Source organism: Papio anubis, chromosome 7 (genome assembly GCF_008728515.1).
Source record: "Papio anubis isolate 15944 chromosome 7, Panubis1.0, whole genome shotgun sequence".
In the NCBI taxonomy this organism is placed as follows: domain Eukaryota; kingdom Metazoa; phylum Chordata; class Mammalia; order Primates; family Cercopithecidae; genus Papio; species Papio anubis.
The window spans coordinates 122,932,546-122,953,240 of NC_044982.1; the positions used below are offsets into that span (position 1 = coordinate 122,932,546).

A 20,695-nucleotide genomic window follows, 5' to 3' on the forward strand; every position below is an offset into this window, starting at 1 on the left:
TAGGTGCCACCTATCTGGACTCTGACCACCTCAGGCAGTAAGGAAAAGAAAAAGAAATACAGTGTCCTATTTTTTTTTCAAGCACATCCACCCAACTCAAGACGTTTTTGAAAGGAAGCTTTTATTAACAACAATAATGGCTGGGCATGGTGGCTCATGCCTGTAATCCGAGCACTTTGGGAGGCTGAGGCAGGAGGATCATGTGAGGTCAGGAGTTCAAGACCAGCCCGACCAACATGGTGAAACCCCACCTCAACTAAAAATACAAAAATTAGCTGGGCATGGTGGTGCGCACCGGTAATCACAGCTGTTCAGGAGGCTGAGGCAGGAGAATTGCCTGAACCTGGGAGGTGGAAGTTGCAGTGAGCCAAGATGGTGCCACTATACTCCAGCCTGGGCAGCAGAGTGAGACTCTGTCTCAAAAACAAACACATAAACAAAATCCAAAACACACACAACAACAACAAGAAAAGGTATGTTTTAAGATTTGCCTTTTTGGTATTTTATTTTAAAGATGGATAATTTAAAAACACTTTTTGTTTCTCTTTCTTTCTCTCTCTCTCTCTTTCCTTCTTTTTAAGAAACAGGATTTCACTATGCTGTGTAGGCTAGAGTGCACTGGCTATTCACAGACACTATCATGGTACGTTACAGTCTCAAACTCCTGGGCTCAATCCATCCTCCTGGGTAGCTGGGTCTATGGGCACGTGCCATTATGCCCAGCAAAGACGGCTAACTTTTTAAATAACATTGTCAGTATGCTCTCTCTTCCTGAGATAACATTTAGAATCCACTTGTCCCATTTTCTCTCTTTTGCCATTATCTTATCAATCTCGTTTTGATATATTGGGAAAAGTCAATGATTTTCACTCTGGTTTTAAACCACGCCCTCAACTGCGCATTTTCAGTCTTTCTTGCCTTCTCTCACCAGCCAATCTCATTTGGTCCATTATACACAGAAAAGTATACAGATCATAAGACTGACACACAACACTTCCAATCATCACTGACTGAAGCCGAGACCAAACTTTAATAGTTAAAAATATTCTTTCTTCTTTTGTTTTTCACAAAAATTTATTGTGCTCCAACCAGGGATGAGGCTTTGTTCTAGGTCCAGGGAATATAGCAGTATCATAATAGGTAAAGTCCCTGATTTCATGGAGTTTATAAAAAATCAGTTTGGATGTCTGTGGGGGTGGAAAATAGAAGTTGTGACAGTTGCTAAGAAAGATACAAGGTAGGGTAAGGTGACCAAGAATGACAGAGGGTCAGAAGTGGCAGCTATTTTAAATAAAGTGACATTTGAACAGTGACTTGAGGGAAGTGAGGAAAACAGATGTGAGGCTATTTGGGGAAAGCTTCATCCGGGTGGTAGAAAGAACAAGTCTTCAATGCAGCTGGAGCAGAAGCATGAAGAGGAAAATGGCAGAAGGCGGCCTCAGCTGGTGGGGCCTTATAGGCCATGGTAAGGACTTTGGATTTTATTCTGAGTGAAACAGGAACCAGCCATTGAAGAGTTTTGAGCAGAGAAATGAGAGGAGCCAACTCTCGCTTTCTTTTTCTTTTTTCTTTTTTGGAGACAATGTCTCACTCTCTTGCCCAAGCTGGAGTACAGTGGCGCGATCTTAGCTCACTGCAACCTCCGCCTCCTGGGTTCAAGCAGTTCTTGTGCCTCAGCTTCCCAGTAGCTGGGACTACAGGTGTGCACCACCACGCCCAGCTAATTTTTGTATTTTTAGTAGAGACAGGGTTTCACCATGTTGGCCAGGCTGGTCTCGAACTGCTGACCTCAAGTGATCCATCCACCTCAGCCTCCCAAAGTGCTGGGATTACAGGTATGAGCCACAGCACCCTCTTCCTCAACTCACTTTCTGAAGGGTCATTGTGTGTCTGAGTGGAGAAAAGACTACATGGGGAGGGGCAATGGTGGGAGCAGGGAGAGCAGTGAGGAGGCTGCTGCAACAATCCTGAGGTGCCAATGGACTGAAGTGGGAGAGCTGTGGGGGAAGTGTGGCAGGTGGCTGAATTCAGGCCATGCATTAGAGTTGGAGCTGCCAGCATTTGCTGATGAGTTAAAAAAAAAAAAAAAAGTAAAGGATAACCCCAAGATTTGCCTTTTACTGAGACTGGGGGACACGTGGGGAACAGCAGGTCTAGGGGTGAAATCAGGAGTCTGTGTGGGACATGTTAAGTCTGAGGGGAAGATGCCAAATAGACAACTGAGTAAACAAAACCAGAAGCCAAGGAAGGGCCAGAGATACAAAATCAAAGGACTGCAGGAGATCCCCAAGGGAGAGACTGCAGAGAACAGAAGATCCAGCGTGGGGCCCTTGCATATCCAAGAGGACAATGAGATGCAGAGCCAGGAGGAGAATTGAGAAGAGCAGCCAGTTGGGTGGGAGAACTGGGAGAAGCCCCATGGAAGGCAGAGGCCCCCCAGCCAAGTGCTGCTGACAGCTTCCAGATGATGGAGGCTGACCAGTGCTCTGGCAGTGGGGTCACTGGTGACCTTGGCAAGAACAACTTTAGAGGAGTAGGGCTTGGGAGGTGTCAGAATGGCAGGCATGAGAGGCTGGCGGGGAGGAAGAGAGAATGTAGAGTAACTATACTCTGACTTTAAAGATAAGGGGCAGCAGCTGAAAGGGACGTGGGACTCAGAGAGGATTTTTGGTTTGATTTTAAGAGGAAAGCCATTACAGCATATCTGGGTACTGATGAGAGTAAAATAAACCCACAGAGGGGAAACTGATAATGGAGGGGAAGAGACTATATCTCGTGTTAGGAACTATTATTGTACAACCTGTGAGTATAGTTAATAACAATGTACTGTATTCTTGAAAATTGCTAAGAGAGTAGATCTTAAGTGTTTTCACCACACAGTGTGTGAGGTTAACACACTGGGTTAATTAGCTCAGTCTAGCCATTCTCCAATGTATTATATCAAAACATCATATTATACGCAATAAATACATTTAAAAAATCATATTATATACAATAAATACAGTTTTTGTCAATTTAAATTAAATAAATAAATAAAATAAGGGCAGTATTTCTGGATTGCTAAGGAGAAGATAAATATAATTCCACAAGAAAAATGGACATCGGAGTGGCTCTCCAGCTGGCTCACCTGTAGGCATGGGCTCACTTGGGGACTCGCCCGAAGCCTTGTCGTCACAGTCATTCTCACACAGGGCTACGGTTCTTCCTTTCCACTCATTTTTAGGGAGCAGCTCCACAACTACCACATCTCCATGAATCGAGCGGTTTCGAGCCTTCATCCCGTGGATTAGGATGTCACTGACTAAATCTGTGTTTGGGGCAGCACAGAAAAAACCCGTAAAGCCGAGGGAATGGCACACCAGTGAGGCATTCTGTGCGTAATATACTCAAAGTCTAATTGGCACTCTGGCAAGTAAAGTTTCTTCCTTTCAAAGGTAAAGTCAAACTTCTTTTGTTCTGCAGGTTAGGAATGAAGAATTGCTGGCACCATGTCATACTGTATATTGAGCTTTCATAAGTGCCACCCTCAATCATCTTTTAAAAAAATACCCCCACCCCCCTCACCACTTTTTAAAAAGGTATTAGTTCCCTGCATGCAACTACGTGAGCCTATGCTGGACTTCTGTCAAATACCTTTAGGATCCTACACAGCCAAGGGAGTGGTCAATGGGCTGAGGAACTAGATAGGGCAGAACCGATAGGGAGAATTCTGACAAGCAAGGGCCCAAAGAAGGCCAGTTTCTCATTCTCTCTCGACCCAGTCACGCTCCTTTGACTAGCAGGTTTTCTTTTTCACCCTCTCATTACAGAACTAAGAACTACACCTGATTATGACACAACTTATTTACATTTTTTTTTCTTTATTACTTAAAAAAAATTTACTCCAATAAAGCAATATAGCACATTGAGGCAGCACAGAGTAATATGTTAAAATCACAGCCAAACAGCCTTGGCTACAAATTCAGCTCCACCACTTACCAGGTGTGTGATCTTGGGCAAGTTGCTTTGCTTCTCTGTGTTGTAGTTTAAATTTATTACAATAAAATTAGAAATTATAGACAAAAAGCTAGGGGAACCCCCTCCCCCTCGACAATCCCACATACCCAGTGTATGTAGGCATACATAACAGGACACATAGGACATGACAATTTCAACTTTGCTTTCTTCATTGTATAACGTCAGAATAAAAAAGGAGTACGGACATTTATGTAAGGTTTATACTGAACCTGAATCTTTACTGCTGGCTCCCTGAAGTCGAACAAAAGCTTCTATTTGGGCTCTGTGTTTGTTGACATTCAGAATTCCCTAAAATCATAATAAAAAAAAATCAATGTGAAAAATGTTCTTTTCTGCCTGGTTTATCTCCAAAAGGTCCAGTTTTTAAAATTATGTGAAAACATCCCCATAATATTCAAGGTTTGTGATCCCTTTAGGAATTACACACACACACACACACACACACACACACACTTATATATATTTTTTTCCTTTTTTTCGAGATGGAGTCCTACTCTGTCACTCAGGCAGGAGTGCAGTGTCACAATCTTGGCTCACTGCAACCTCTGCCTCCTGGGTTCAAGCAATTTTCCTGCCTCAGCCTCCCAAGTAGCTGGGATTACAGGTGCCCTCCACCACGCCCGGCTAATTTTTTGTATTTTTAGTAGAGACAGGGTTTCACCGTGTTGGTCAGGCTGGTCTTGAACTTGTGACCTTGTGATCCACCTCAGCCTCCCAAAGTGCTGGGATTACAGGCGTGAGACACCATGTGCGGGTAGGAATAATATTAGTCACTAAGGTTTATTTTCTTTAGAGAAAAAATACCATCATTTTGAACTACTTTTAGCTATACAAACTGCTGAAAGTACCAGGCTCATCTTATGTAACTGATGAGTAGTCTTTTAAAAATCTTCTATCTCAAAATATCCTCCCAGGGGCCGGGCACAGTGGCTCATGCCTGTAATCCCAGCACTTTGGAAGGCTGAGGTGGGCGGATCACGAGATCAAGAGATCAACACCATTCTGGCCAACACGGTAAAACCCCATCTCTACTAAAAATACAAAAATTAGCTGGGCGTGGTGGCGGGCGCCTGTAGTCCCAGCTACTCAGGAGGCTGAGGCAGAAGAATCGCTTGAACTTGGGAGGCAGAGGTTGCAGTGAGCCAAGATCGCACCACTGCACTCCATTCTGGCGACAGAGCGAGACTGCGTCTCAAAAATAAATAAATAAATAAATATAATTAAATTAAAATAAAAAATATATATCCTCCCAGGAATGCCATAAACTTTACTACTAAGTTGGAGACATTAGCCTCTCTAGGCATACTCATTTAAAATCCCCACACTTTTAGGGAGGGGCTTTGGAGTGATGTTCTTAGATTGTGGCTGATCATCTACTGAGTTGCTCATTAGAAATGCAAACTCCATGATAGAACAGTTCTGTATCTTGATTGTGGTGGTAGATACACAAATCTATGCATGTAATAAAACTGCATAGAGCTACACACACATACACACATAAATGAGTGTATATAAAACTGTTGAAATCTGAATAAAAACTGTATTTGATTTCTTCCAAAGACCCTGACAGCATCTGGGTTCTAGGGTCCTGGGAGGATCACAAAGAAGCCCTTGAAAGGGGCAGAGAAAAAAATGGCAAAGGAGGAAAGAAGCTAAATTTCACCAATTTTACAGTATCACCAAACCTCCAGACCTTGATTCAAAGAGATATGTTTTTTTCTAGTGACAGGAGGGCATTTACCAGGAGACTTCCACATTTCTGCTTGTATGATGTTCAACATGTAACAGAATTAAAGACTTATCATCGCAGAGTAGCTTCAAGCTGGGCAATCAGTGTCTACGGAAAGAATGACTCCCAAGCCACCTGAAACACTGACAGCCGTGACTTACTCATGTCCATCTTGTTTGCAGCCTGTGAAATCAGAGGCCTGTGACAGGATGCAGTAAAAAGAGGAGAAAACATACTGGTTGGTCCTGAAAGATTTTTGTTGTTGTTGTTTTGAGACAGGTTCTTGCTGTCACCCAGGCTGGAGGGCAGTGGTGCAATCATGGCTCACTGCAGCCTCAATCATCCAGGCTGAAGTGATCCTCCTGCCTCAACCTCCTGAGTAATCTGGGAGTACAGGTACACACCAGCACGCCTGGCTAATTTTTGAATTTTTTCTAGAGACGGGGTTTCACTGTGTTGCCCAGTCTTGTCTCCAGTTCCTGGGCTCAAGCAATCTACCAGCCTTAGCCAAAGTGCTGGGATTACAGGCATGAGCCACTGTGCCCAGCCCTGATACATTCTAAATTACCACCCTCACCTGGATATAGCGTCCAGATTTAATCCCAGCTTCTAACACTTCCAGAGGAAGATGTTCTGGGTACTCCTTCCCGTGGCTCTCCTGACTCTCGTTCTCTCTCTCCCGTCGAGACTGAAGGATAGAATCACAAAGCTCGTGGGCAGCTTTTAAATCAGGCCAGAAATTGTCCAGGTAATTCTGTGTTTAACAAAGGCACAGAGAAACACGGTCAGAAGGTACTGATTCTTCATCATGGTACTACTACAGAAACTCCTGACTGGGGACTTCTGCTGGCCTGCCGTTTGGAGGGGGTGCTCAGTGAGCAGGACTTCCTGAGCCTCACTCCACTGTTGGTTCTCTACTACCACATTAACCCCTGAGCCTGCCAAACGAGCCCCACAAGGCCACCCCACCGTGGAACACTTGCACCTCCTAGGCTACTTTGTGCTTTCAAGTCTCTTTCTCTCCACACACACTACAAACACACCTGCACACGTCCAGGCAGCCTGTCTTTATGTGTATCTAATTGCTGCAGACAATGGCCTATGTATGTGTACTTTTTTTTGAGACAGGGCCTCATTCTGTAGCCCAAGCTGGATGCAGTGGCGTGATCTTGGCTCACTGCAGCCTTGACCTCCCCTTGCCCTAAGCAATCCTCCCACCTCAGCCCCCCAAGTGGCTGGGACTAGAGACACATGCCACCATACATGGCTAATTTTTAAATTTTTTGTAGAGATGAGGTCTCACTATGTAGTCCAGGCTCGTCTCAAACTCCTGGGCTCAAGTGATCCTCCTGTCCTGGCCACCCAAAGTGCTGGGATTACAGGCGTGAGCCACTGTGCCCAGCAATATGTGTACATTCTTGTCCTTTTTTTTTTTTTTAAGAGACAGGGTCTTGCTCTGTTGCCCATGCTGGAGTATAAGTGGCATGATCCTGGCTCACTGTAGCCTTGACCTCCTGGGCTCAAGTGTTCCTCCAGCTTTGGCCTTCCGAAGTGCTGGATTACAGGCATGGGCCACTGTGCTGGGCCATTCTTGTCTTTTTTATGTATTTTAACTCAACTTTTAAGTTTGAGGGGTAGAGTCTAGCACATTCTCTGTTCTCGAATCGAAAAGCAAACAGGTTATACTTACTGTCAACTCCAGCATTTCTCCCACTAATTTCAGAGTCCTGTTCAAACTGCTTCCTTTCTTTCCCTACTCCTTCCAGAAATTCTGTCTGTGCTAACGTCAGTGCCTGAATTCTATGGTCGCTTATCACTTACCAACACCACACTTTGTCATTATGAACCACCTCTTCAAGAGGGATTTATCATCTTGGCTCTTCTCCATCTAACTTCAAGTCCCTACAGAAAATTCTAGGCTTCCCACTCATCTGAACTTCACAATATCTCTTTTTTCTACTATCATTCACCTCTGTGAAGCCCTTGGTCACACAGTTTTCTTGAGAAACGCTATAGAAAATAAAACTGTATGATACCACTGGACTACAAAGAAAAGTAATTTTCACAAAAAGTAGAAAAATGTAATTTTAGTCAACTGTCCTCTGCAGGAACAAGACATGATGTATTACAACAGAAAAAACAAGTGACACTGCCATTAATATCCAGCGCTCCTGGAATTCTCTGGCATGCCACAGCACTTTTTTATAGCAGGGCCAAGAAAATTCTATTGACAAATCTTTAGCAATATATGCACCTGGGAACCCTTAGAGAATCTGCAATTCAAAACCCAACTAGACTTTCTATAAACTGACAGGGATAATACAGGGCCTTATTCTAGTTTCTGCACCAAAAAATGATATCAAGAAGTGAAACCTGATTGACTAGCCGGGCAGACAGAAGCGACCAGTGATCTGTTGAGAGATTAACAGTCATCCTACTCTCAAAAAACGTACCTAAGAGATAGGCAGAACTGCGTTGCTGAGACAGTCCAAAGAAACTGTCACTGATAATGCCACTCCTGTCTGAGATCTGTACCAAGCAGATCTGACAGCATTCACATAAATAATATCACATCTCAACCCTTTCATTTATCCCTATTACCCCCATGAACATTCACAAGTGGGGAAGAGTGAGGAACAGTTGAAAAAAAAGACTGGCCTTTAAGACAGTTTGTTTCGTGTATATTTTCAGAAAAATAACTTGGAAGGCAGTACAGCATGATGGCTAAGAGCTTTGGGGTCTGACTGCCTGGATTTTAATCATAACCCTACCATTTTCTACTGTGTGACTTGGAACAAGTTACTCAGCCTTTCTGTGTTTCCGTTTCCTTACCAATAGGATTAAATAATAATACCTACCTCACAGGGTTGTTGCAAGAATTAAATGAAATAATAGACATAGAAAAGTGGCTGGCATAGATGTGTTGGTTATTACCAGTAGGTAGAACCATGTCAAACTGCCATTTTATAGGTCAACAATAAGAATATTGGCAATTTTATTCAACCTATTATCATCATCATCATCACCATTTTATAAATGTTAGTTTACTGTCAGTAGGAGTTTACTGGGCTGGTATTAGATGCTGTGGGCCTTATAGTCAAAGTTGGTCTGAATTTGTGAAAGTCAACGTTAAATAGTTGGGGCATAATGAAGAAGCAGAACTTCATTTTTTTTTTTTTTTTCTGAGACAACGTCTCACTCTGTCACCCAGGCTGGAGTGAAGCAGCACAATCTCGGCTCACTGAAAGCTCCGCTTCCTCGGTTCACGCCATTCTCCTGCCTCAGCCTCCCGAGTAGCTGGGACTACAGGCGCCCGCCACCACGCCTGGCTAATTTTTTGTATTTTTAGTAGAGACGGGGTTTTACCGTGTTAGCCAGGATGGTCTCGATCTCCTGACCTTGTGATCCCCCCGCCTCAGCCTCCCAAAGTGCTGGGATTACAGACGTGAGCCACCGCACCCGGCCTAGAACTTCATTTGCTGAGATAGGGTCTTGCTGTGTCACCCAGGCATTAGTACAGTGGTGTGTTCACGGCTCACTACAGCTTCCATCTCCCAGGCTCAAGAGAGTCTCCTATCTCAGCCTCTTGAGTAGCTGGGACTACAGGTGTGTGCCACCATGCTTGGATATATATACACACACACACACACACACACACATATATATATATATATATATATTTTTTTTTTTTTTCCTGTGGAGACAAGGTCTCACTAGATTGCCCAGCTGGTCTTGAACTCCTAAGCTCAAGTGATCTTCCCGTCTAGGCCTCCAGAGTGCTGGGATTATAAGCATGAGCCACCACGACTGGCCAAAATGGAACTTCTTAACGTCTATTCCTCTTTTATTTTTTCTTTTCTGTGTTACCAAAGGGATCTAGAGCCTTATGGGTACTACTTAGAAAATGAGCACTCATACATATACAACATCTGCAAATACCTTGAAAGAAATCACGAATACTCCTTCTGTTTCACTTCCGTACTGCTGAACTGCCTCTTCATCTTCTGTCACCATAACAATTGGCATCCTGTCCTGGCAGTGATGATAGTACCAAACAGCTGCGTTGTATATGCTCCTGGAAAAGCAAAGGGTATGAGAGCTCTCCCCAGGCAGACAAACACAAGCTCTTGTTCAGAATTTCACATCTGGCTTTTAATTTGCTATCCATTGGTGTATATAGATAACCATTCATTCATTCATTCAACAAATACTTCTGGAGTATCCATTATAAAGAAGCCCTGGGCTGGGTGTTCTGCGGGATACAAATATCAACCAGAAAGAACCTGACTTCTCTTCCCTAAGACATCCAACCACCACTGCAACGACTTCATTTCTTGATATGGCCTAGAAACCACGAGTCTCTGCCATCTTTTACACCGTTTAACTGGGGCACCACACAAGATGACAAGCTATGTTATGTGAGGCTTAAAAGATGAAGAAGCAAGTATTTGGCTAAGAGAAAAACCAAGCTGCAAGTAGCTGAAGATCATAATCCAATAGGGTCTGATATGGAACCATGTGAAACGCCTGGAAATCTTCCAAAAAAGAACTGGAACTGGGAAACAGGTCTGGAGAACTGTGTATAGGACTGGATTGATTGATGGATTGAGACAGGGTCTTACTCTGTCGCCTAGGCTGGAATGCAGTGGTGAATAATGGCTCACTATAACCTCGACTTCCCAGGCTCAAGTGATCCTCCTGCTTCAGCCTCCTGAGTCGCTGGGACTACAGGTGCATGTCACCATCCCCGGCTAATTTTTAACTTTTTGTACAGATGGGGTCTCACTATGTTATCCAGGCTGGTCTCGAACTCCTGATCCTCTAGCCTCAGCCTCCCAAAGTGCTGGGATTATAAGCGTGAGCCACCATGCCCAGCTTTCAAGGTAACTTCTGAGGCACATTCCGTGTGGCTCCTCAGCAGCACTGATGGAGCCTTCGTTTCCCGCAGCAGCAGCACATCCTTCACCACCTGCCCTCCATCTCCATCTCACTCTCCCCACTTCCTCACTCCTGCTTCTGGGAACTGCTTTCTACATAAACACTCCACACTCCCAAGGACTTGCTTTAGGCTCTGCTTTCGGCAGACTTAAATCAGGACACTGTATTTCCTGAAGCAGTTTTTTCAGAATTAAGTGACCAGTTTCAGTTTAATAAGACTGTAAGTAGAAGCCTGGCCGGGCACAGTGGCTGACACCTATAATCCCAGCACTTTGGGAGGCTGAGACAAGTGGATCGCTTGAACCCAGGAATTGAAGACCAGCCTGGGCAACATAATGGGGCCCCGTTTCTACAAAAAATACAAAAATTAAAAGAGTGTGGTGGCACAGGCCTGTGGTCCCAGCTACTTGGGAGGCTGAGGTGGAAGGAAAACTCGAGCTCGGAGGTCGAGGCTGCAGTGAGTTGTGATCATACCACTGCACTCCAGCCTGGGTGACAGAGCAAAAAACACTGTCTCAAAAATAAAAATTAAAATTAAAAAACAAAAAAGGAGCTCTTCTGCCTTCCTTCTACATACATGTATTAAAGTTATGACTTCTAGGTCACTGGAATGATCCTGATAGCTGCTAGGGTCTGGGGCAAACATACTCTGGGTACCTATATCTTCCTAACTGCAATTTTCAAAAAAATGTATCAGTTATGTATTCAAATGATATATCTAAAATATTGACATGGTAAGCATTTCGGTGTTAATCACGGTTCCAGAATAATTGTTGGTTTGTTCTAGCAGACTATTTAGATCAATGCCCAAACAGTCAATGATGAGGATATGAAAGAAGACGACGGTGTGAAAACGGCAGCAAGTCAGGGCCATACCTGGTCTGCCACTTCTCCATGGACTCTCCTCTTTCCCGCGGCAGATAGCAGCATTGCTGGAATTCATTAGCAAAGAGAATGCAATCATGACGCGCATCCTTCAGCAGGTTTCGCAGTTTGTTATACTGTCTGTGACACGGAGGAGAAAAATAAATCTAACAAAGCAGGTACTCATCCACTGCCATCTCTTGCTAAGGATCAAAAAAGGATGGGGTATTTTAGAGCAAAAGATTGATTATTTTATGCCTGAAGAACATGTATTTATATTGGTCTCAGTGTGCTCAGTCCTATTGAGCTGCTACTGTTTCTTGACTTTGCCTGCTAGAATGTGCTTAGGCAGGCTTAGTTAATTAGTTTGCAGATCAATTAAACTCCTTTTCTCTCCTTTCCCCTTCAGAGACTTCCAGCCATTTTATTATATAATTATACCACCTTGCCCTGCCTAGCCCCCTCTTCGAAGCCTGAGTGCACGGATTAGCACTTTATTTTTGGACCTCACTTTGTTTTATAAATGTCATTAAGCATGAATACATTTGACTTTTTGCTGGCAGTCCTAGAAAAGAACATGTAAGTTAAATAAGTTTGGGGATTTATCTGTGAATTTTATTTATGCAGCCACCCTGATTTACATAAATGAGAGCTAGCCTCATCTGTCAGACAACTGACGGAAAGTTTTACGGTTTTGCCCATCAACAGATCCTCTCCATAGCCGAGGAACGAGGATGGTTTGAGGCCAGGAGTTCAACACTAGCATGGGCAACATAGGGAGACCCTTTCTCTACCAAAAAATACAAAAATTAGCCAGGCATGGTAGCGCGCACCTGTAGTCCCAGCTACTTGGGAGGCTGAGGTGGGGAGATTGCTTGAGCTTGGGAAGTCAAGGCTGCAGTGAGCTGTGATTGCGCCACTACATTCCAGCCTGGGTTACAGAGCGAGACCTTGTCTCGAAAAACAACAAAAAAAATCCTTCCCACAATGCTGGCTGAAGCCACAAATCAAACATCAAGTCTCCTATGGGTCAGTTTCTAAGAAGGTGCTTTTCAATAGTCTAGATAATATAAAATCACAGAAAACACTCAGTTATGTTAAAGGGAGTCAACTGCTTATTTAAAGATGAATTTGCTGGGTGTGGTGGCTCATGCCTGTAATTGCAGCACTTTAGGAGGCTGAGGAAGGAGGATCGCTTGAGCCCAGGAGCTGGTGACCAGCCTGGGCCACATAGCAAGACCCCATCTCTACACAAATTAAAAATACAAAAATTAGCTGGGCATGGTGGTACACGCCTGTAGTTCCAGCTACTCGGGAGGCTGAGGCAGGAGGGTCCTTTAAGCCCAGGAGTCTGAGGCTGCAGTGAGCTATGATTATGCCACTGAACTCCAGCCTGGGGAACAGAATGAGACCCTGTCTCTAACAAAATAAAAATAAAATAAAAACGGATTCATATTAAATCAGATTTAACATGTGTTTTAATATAATAACATTTGTACCCTTCCTTCCGCACCTCCAGCCTGCCTCCATAGGTTTTTAAATTTGAGTCTTTTTGTTGAAGCAAAGGCAGAACTCCCCAACGAATCTTGTTAAATACATAAACACTGACCACCAACCTGTGTGGTCTTACACTTTATTAGAAAACAAGAAATAGATTTTATTTTCTTAGTAATTCTAATTTTGAGTCACTGTGAAAAGAATCATAAATAGCAACTTATAAAATATCTTTTTTTTTCTTTGAGACAGAGTCTCACTCTGTTGCCTAGGCTAGAGCACAGTGGCACGATCTCGGCTCACTGCTACCTCCACCTCCCAGGTTCAAGTGATTCTCCCGCCCCAGCCTCCCAAGTAGCTGGAATTCAGACACCCACCACCATGCCTGGCTAATTTTGGTATTTTTAGTAGAGACAGGGTTTCACCATGTTTGTCAGGCTGGTCTCAAACTCCTGACCTCAGGTGATCCACCCGCCTCGGCTTCCCAAGGTGCTGGGATCATAGGCATGAGCCACCACGCCTGGCCATAAAATATCTTAATAAACAAAGGGATTCAGTTTCATTTCTGTGAATGGCGGCTTTTCTTAACAGAATTCCACTTGTACAAACAAAAGCTGTTCCCTCATCCCTCAAGATACATAGAACATATTATATGGGTAATTTTCCCACTTTCACAAAGACCCTATTTTTTTGAGACAGGGTTTCACTCTGTCACCCAGCCTGGCATGCAGTGGCACGATCATGGCTCGCTGTAGCCTCAAACTCCTGGGCTCAGATGATCCTCCCACCTCAGCCTCCCGAGTAGCTGAGACTACAGGCATACCCCACTATGCTTGGCTAATTTTTGTAATTTTTTTTGTAGAGACAGGGTCTTGCCATGTTGCCCAGGCTGATCTCGAACTCCTAGGCTCAAGCGATCCTCCTGCCTTGGCCTCCCAAAGTGTTGGGATTACAGGTGTGAGCCACCATGGCTGGATAAAGACACATTTAAAACTTATTTTAACAGCCTCTTGGAAGAGTCTATATCACACTGTTAACAGTGTGGGCAGGCTTTCACTTTCTGCCTTACACATTTTGATAGTTCTTAAGAATTTTAAGACTGAGCACTTATTTATTAAGTAATAGGAGCAATTTTTGGAGAGATTTCATAAACATCTGCAATTTGTTATTTCAGAGAAAACACTGAAAAAATATTGCCTGTTCTTCCTGACTTTGTCCCCTAGAAGTTTTTGTTCCCTTTACCTACCATCATATTTTGTGCACCATTACAAAACACTTGAACTTACTGTAGTTATTTGTTTACAAATGATCTCCCTTGCTAAGCATCCTTCATTTAGCAATGTGCCAGGTCTGCTGGGGGAGGTGAGGGCTGCTGCACTGAATGCCCTTGGGAATACCAACTAGACATCCCACTGCATCTGAATAGTGTCCTATGGCATAGATAGGGCAGTGCCCCATGTCTGCAGCAAAGAAAGGAAAAATAGACATACTATATGACCCAGTAATCCCACTTCTGGGTATATACCCAAATTGAAAGCAAGGACTCAAACAGACATTTGTATAGGTTCATAGCAACATTACTCACAGTGTATAGGCAAAAGGTGGAAGCAGTCTATCAATGGATGAATGGATAAACAAAATGTGGAATATATTATTCACATTTAAAAAGGAAGAAAGTTCCAATGCATGCCATAACATGGATGAACCTTGACACATTATGCAGAGTGAAATAAGCCACTCACAAAAGGACAAACACTGTGTCATTCCAGTTACACGAGGTACCGAGAGTAGTCAAATTCATCGAGATGGAAAGTAGAATAGCAGAATGGGGGCCAGGGAGGGGAGATAGTGTTTAAGGGGTATAGAGTTTCAGTTAGGACAGATGAAAAGTTCTGGAGACAGATGTTGGTGATGGCTGACAACAAGGCATATGTATTTAATGCCCCTGAATTGTGCACTTAAAAATAGTTAAAATGACAATTGTATGTATGTACATTTTACCACAATTTAAAATAAAGCTATGCTACTTGGCAAAAACAAACCAAACATAACACAGAACCACCCATTTCAGTGGGATAAGTGCTTGAAAGGAGAAGATGGCAGGGATGGGAAAGCTTCCTGGAGTCGGTGACCCATGAGATCTGAAGGATGAATAAGAGTGAGTGGAGACAAAGAGCTCAAGAGATGAGAGCAGGGCGGAACGTGCGAGACAGCAGACAGTAAGGCTTTACTTCAGTGCTTCACCCACAGCAGGTGCTGAATCAATGCTTTCCAAATGAACAAATGAATGCACAGCCCTACATGATAACAGTGATCCAAGTGCAGGATAATAATGCCCCTGAACAAACTGACATTTTCAGAGCCCAGCTGCCTTTCGCTAAGCTTCATAGACATCACTGCATTTGTTTTCACACCTTCACTTCAGACCAGGGTTTTTGTTTTTTTGAGACAGGAACTTGCTCTGTTGCTCAGGTTGGAGCGCAGCGGCGTGATCACGGCTCCCTGCAGCCTCAAACTCTCAGGCTCAAGTGTTCTCCCACCTCAGCCTCACAAGTAGCTAGGACTACAGACGCACGCCACCATGCTCAGCTAATATTTTTTTTTGTATTGAGACAGGGTCTCACCATGTTAGCCAGGCTGATCTCAAATTCCTGAGCTCAAGCAATCTTCTTGCCTCGGCCTCCCAATGTGCTGGCCATGAGCTACCGTGTAGTCCCAGGGATTCCTGAATTCTGTCCTCTGCAAATACTGATGTGCCACAAGCCAGACCCAGGGGTTACCACCAGATTAATGACAATCTTTCCTAATATTTAGAAAAATATATCACTTAACAAAAAATGCTCTCAATTTTAAGTTTCACTACCACATATATTTTCTTAGACTTTTAGTGCAAGTTTCCATTTGTCAGCTACCTATCAGCCAGATAAAACAAATGAACAAATGGCAAAAGAATATTAATGCAGAAAGCAGGAAACAAATAGCGAATCACTCTCAGTGTGACAGTCGGGTTTGCTTGTAGACATGTGGACTTACAGTTATAATTTAATGGCACATACATATGATATAGTCATATTTTTTGCTAGTCAGGGTTTTGTAGTGCATATGATGGGACTAGATAGATGAATATCCTGCATGGAGTCAGCAAACAGCACCATGTGCCTTAAGCAAATTCGACCAGAATGACAGGAGAACAATGGTTTCAGATAGTCAAGTACAGGCTAGGGGTGGTGGCTCACACCTGCAATCCCAGCACTTTGGGAGACCGAGGTGGGAGGATCACTTCAGGTCAGGAGTTTGAGACCAGCCTGGCCAACATGGCAAAACTCTGTCTTTACTAAAAATACAAAAATTAACCAGGCATGGTGGTGGGCGCCTGTAGTCCCAGCTACCCAAGAGGCTGAGGCAGGAGAACCGCTTGAACCCAGGAGGCAGAGGTTGGGTGACAGAGCGAGACTCCTTCTCATACATACATACATAAATATTCAAGTCTTACAGAAAAACCTTAGTTCCCTGGACTGGCTTGGATGTTTTCTAAAACTCCATCATCTTAATGTTTTAAGCAATTTCTCAGAGGGGCAGTTAAACCTACCTTCTTTAGGTTGATTTTTTTACTATTTTCATTCAGTGGTGACCTTACTTACAGATACATCACTTCCCGCTGCTGACTGTTCTCTCGAAGGATTAGAAGTGGGAGCCCCACACCCTGGAAAGACCTACAAAGTGAATTCTATACTAAATGTATTTCGTCACCTGGATTTTGCAGAACCCAGGTGGGGTCTCACAGACTTACCTTCAGAGACCATTGAGTTTTCTACAAGTTTATATTGCCATTTATATTATACAATACTCACAAAACATTTTTTTTTTTTTTGAGACGGAGTTTCTCGGTCTGTCGCCCAGGCTGGAGTGAAATGGCACGGTCTCGGCTCACTGCAAGCTCCCGCCTCCCGGGTTCACGCCATTCTCCTGCCTCAGCCTCCCGAGTAGCTGGGACTACAGGCGCCCGCCAACACGCCCGGCTAATGTTTTGTATTTTTAGTAGAGACGGGGTTTCACCTTGTTAGCCAGGATGGTCTTGATCTCCTGACCTCGTGATCCACCCGCCTCGGCCTCCCAAAGTGCTGGGATTACAGGCATGAGCCACTGCGCCCGGCCACAAAACATTTTTATGGAGTACATTTGGGGCCATCTGAACGACTGCCTTCTAACTGCACTGCCATTTGGCGTCAGTGAGGCCCTCTCAGACACCCCAGAGACACTTGAAACTCTGGACCTTGACTTCCCTGCCCCCAGGCTTCCTCTAGCTTTCCCTCTCTCCATCCAGTCATGTAAACCAGAAACCTCAGTGATATCCTTGACCCCACCTTCCCCACCATCTCACATACCTAAATCTATCACTAGTTCTAGAGATTTTAAAACATAGCAGCTTTATAAAGAGATATAATTCACATACCATAAAATTTGCCCTTAAAACACACACAATTCAGTGGTTTTTAGTATAGTCACAGTTATGCAACCATCACCATTGAGCTAATTGCAGAACATTTTAATCACTCGGAAAAGAAATCTGTATCCATTCATTAAGCAGTCATTGCCTGTTCCCCTTGACCCCAGCTCCTGGCAACCACTAATCTACTTTCTGTCTCTGTTGATATACCTATTCTGGACATTTTACATAAATGGAATTATACAACATATGATGTTTTTATGTGTGCGCTGGCTTCTTCCACTTAGCATGTGTTTGTGGTTTATCCACGTTGTAGCATGTATCAGTACGTCATTCCATCTTACAGCTGAATAATATTGCCCTATATGGATAGTCCACATTTTGCTTAACCATAATCAATTAATGGACATTTGGGATGTTTCCATATTTTGGCTGTGATGAAGAAAGCTGCCATGAACATTTGTGTATGATGTTTTCATTTTTATTCATTTATTTATTTATTTTTGGAGATGGAGTCTTGCTCTGTCACCCAGGCTGGAGTGCAGTGGAGTGATCCCGGCTCACTGCAACCTCCGCCTCCCAGGTTCAAGCAATTCTCATGTCTCAGTCTCACGAGTAGCTAGGACTACAGGCGTGCGCCACACACAGCCAATTTTTTGTATTTTAGTAGAGATGGGGTTTCACCATGTTGCCCAGTCTGGAACTCCTGAGGTCAGGCAATCTGCCCAACTTGGCCTCTCAAAATGCTAGGATTACAGGCGTGAGCCACTGCGCCCGGCTGTGTATGATGTTTTCAGTTTCAATGTTGACATGTTTTCAATTCTCTTACTTACACACTTAGGAAGTTTTATAGATTTTTTTTACCTATTAAGCAGGTCTTGGAAACATCTATTTCTCTCTATCTCTAAGCTACCAACATTCCCTCATCTGGACTAAAGCAAAAGCCTCCTCCCTTCTTTTTTCCAGGCCTCTTCTCTACCTGGCCCAGTAATCCTGCTTTTTTGTTTTGTTTTGTTTTTGAGATGGAGTTTTGCTCTTTCGCCCAGACGGGAGTGCAATGACGTGATCTTGGCTCACTGCAACCTTTGCCTCCCAGGTTCAAGCAATTCTCCCGCCTCAGCCTCCTGAGTAGCTAGGATTACAGGCACCCACTATCATGCCCAGCTAATTTTTGGATTTTTGTAGAGCTGGGGCTTCACCATGTTGGCCTGGCTGGTCTTCAACTCCTGACCTCAGGCGATCCACCCACCTCCGCCTCCCAAAGTGTTGGTTGGGATTACAGGTGTGAACTACCACTGAGTAATCCTTTTAGGACAGGAATCTGATCATGTTATCTCATTTTGCTTAAAACTTTTCCCTGATATCCCTGAGGCCATGAGGCCTTCCATCCCACCCAGGCGTTCTTTCAGCTCCTGGGATGTGTCACAGGCTCCTCCCCGTGGGCCCCAGGCATTTTCCTCTACCTTGAAAGCTTTCCTCCACTCTGTCTGGTTTACGCCAACCCTTGGACCTCCGCCTAGGCAGCCCCGTCAGAAATGCCCTTCCTTGCCTCCTTTGGCTGGTCTGGGCTCTCCTGGTGCCCCGTCCCTGTGCTTCAGTGCCTTTGTCACAGCTGCAGTTCTGCATCTGTTTGTGTGATTGCCCGATTACTGCCTGTCACCCTGCCAGGACTCCGTCTGCTTTGGTTCGCCACTGTACCCTCAGTGCTAGCAGTTTCTGGCACATATAGTCTCTTGGTGAACATTTGTTGAATAAATGAACACACATGTGAACACATGAACACGGTGGACAAAACAGCCTTACAGAGTTGTCAGGGGGACTCCTCACTAAATAAGCATTTATGTGAAGATTATTAGATGGCAGAACATGTGATTATCCTGAATGACAGAAGACCTGATATTGGTCATACTTGTTCTGTGCAATATACTTATGAGAACAAGCATTCTCTGCATTGATATTATTGAAATCAAAATAGGTAATCTCATTACAAATATAACCAGATTAAAGGTTATGTCTTTCCATTGTTAAACCCAACTCTGGTGATTTCGTTTCAGCAAAACAATGTTATCTGTCACATTGAATAATGTTCATTTGCAGTTTTCTGATTTTGTAAGTTTATTTAACTTAAACTAGGATTGTATTAAAGTACTTAAACATGAGGACTTATACCGAGATTTATGTTTAAACATATTTAAATAACAATAGAAAAAAATAAATTAACACTGGTATCCAGGAGGATTTTTTTCTTTTAGAAACAAGGTTGATATATCACTCATGTTGAGAACACTGAGGTAGTGGATGGGGAGTTAGATCATGTGACCTTTCAGATTTCTCCAACCATAATATTCTACAATTTCAAGCTTTTTTTTTTTTTTGAGGCAGAGTCTCGCTTTTGTTGCCCAGACTGGAGTGCAGTAGCACGATCTCAGCTCACCACAACCTCCGCCTCCCGGGTTCAAGTGATTTTCCTGTTTCCGTCTCCTGAGTAGCTGGGATTACCGGCCTGTGCCACGTCATCTGGCTAATTTTTGTATCTTTAGTAGTGACAGGATTTCGCCATGTTGGCCAGGCTGGTATCAAACTCTTGACCTCAAGTGATCTACCTGCCTCGGCCTCCCAAAGTGCTGGGATTAGGGGTGTGAGCCATTGAGCCTGGCCTGATGCCAATCTTATATACCATCAAGAAACTGAGGCATGAAATATGGAGACTCTCTGAAGCTATACAGAAGGAATTCAGGAGGGAGTCAAAAAGAACAAGCAAAGCATCGTAAACCAGACACCAGACGGACCAGGGATTATTAAATGACAAAACTTTCCTAACCACGAATGTTCCTAAAACCATATTGGATAAAATGAATTATTTACTCGCATCTCAAAAATCTCCAAGGAAGAACTGAAAAACAAAACAAAATGTTCCGCAACATTAAATGAACAAAACACTAGAGAGCTTCTGCTAGGCCAAGTTCAGTTAAATATAAAAAGTTAATTATCACCAAAAAAATGGTAAGTATGTAAAGTAATGCACATGCTAAGTAGCTTGATTTAGCCTTTCCACAATGTATACATATTTCAAAACATCATGTTGTATACCATAAACATGTATGATTTTTTTAAAGTAAATTTTTTAATAGAGACAGGGGTCTCACTATGTTGCACAGATTAGTCTTGAACTGGGCTCAGGTTATCCTCCTGTCTTGGCCTCCGAA

General features: G+C 43.6%; 1 protein-coding gene across 5 annotated transcripts in view; it reads right to left on the reverse strand.

Moving 5' to 3' along the window:
- The window catches only part of DIS3L (DIS3 like exosome 3'-5' exoribonuclease), a 41,602-nt gene that overhangs the window by 16,816 nt on the left and 4,091 nt on the right, over window positions 1–20,695 (reverse strand). For all 5 annotated transcript variants that reach the window (XM_009210434.3, XM_017960717.2, XM_003901087.3 and 2 more), the window contains 5 exons: window positions 11,561–11,689; window positions 9,686–9,821; window positions 6,324–6,500; window positions 4,227–4,305; window positions 3,128–3,307 (listed from right to left, as the gene is read on the reverse strand). In XM_009210434.3, the coding sequence (XP_009208698.3) occupies window positions 3,128–3,307; window positions 4,227–4,305; window positions 6,324–6,500; window positions 9,686–9,821; window positions 11,561–11,689 (701 nt within the window). The remainder of the gene's footprint in view (window positions 1–3,127; window positions 3,308–4,226; window positions 4,306–6,323; window positions 6,501–9,685; window positions 9,822–11,560; window positions 11,690–20,695) is intronic.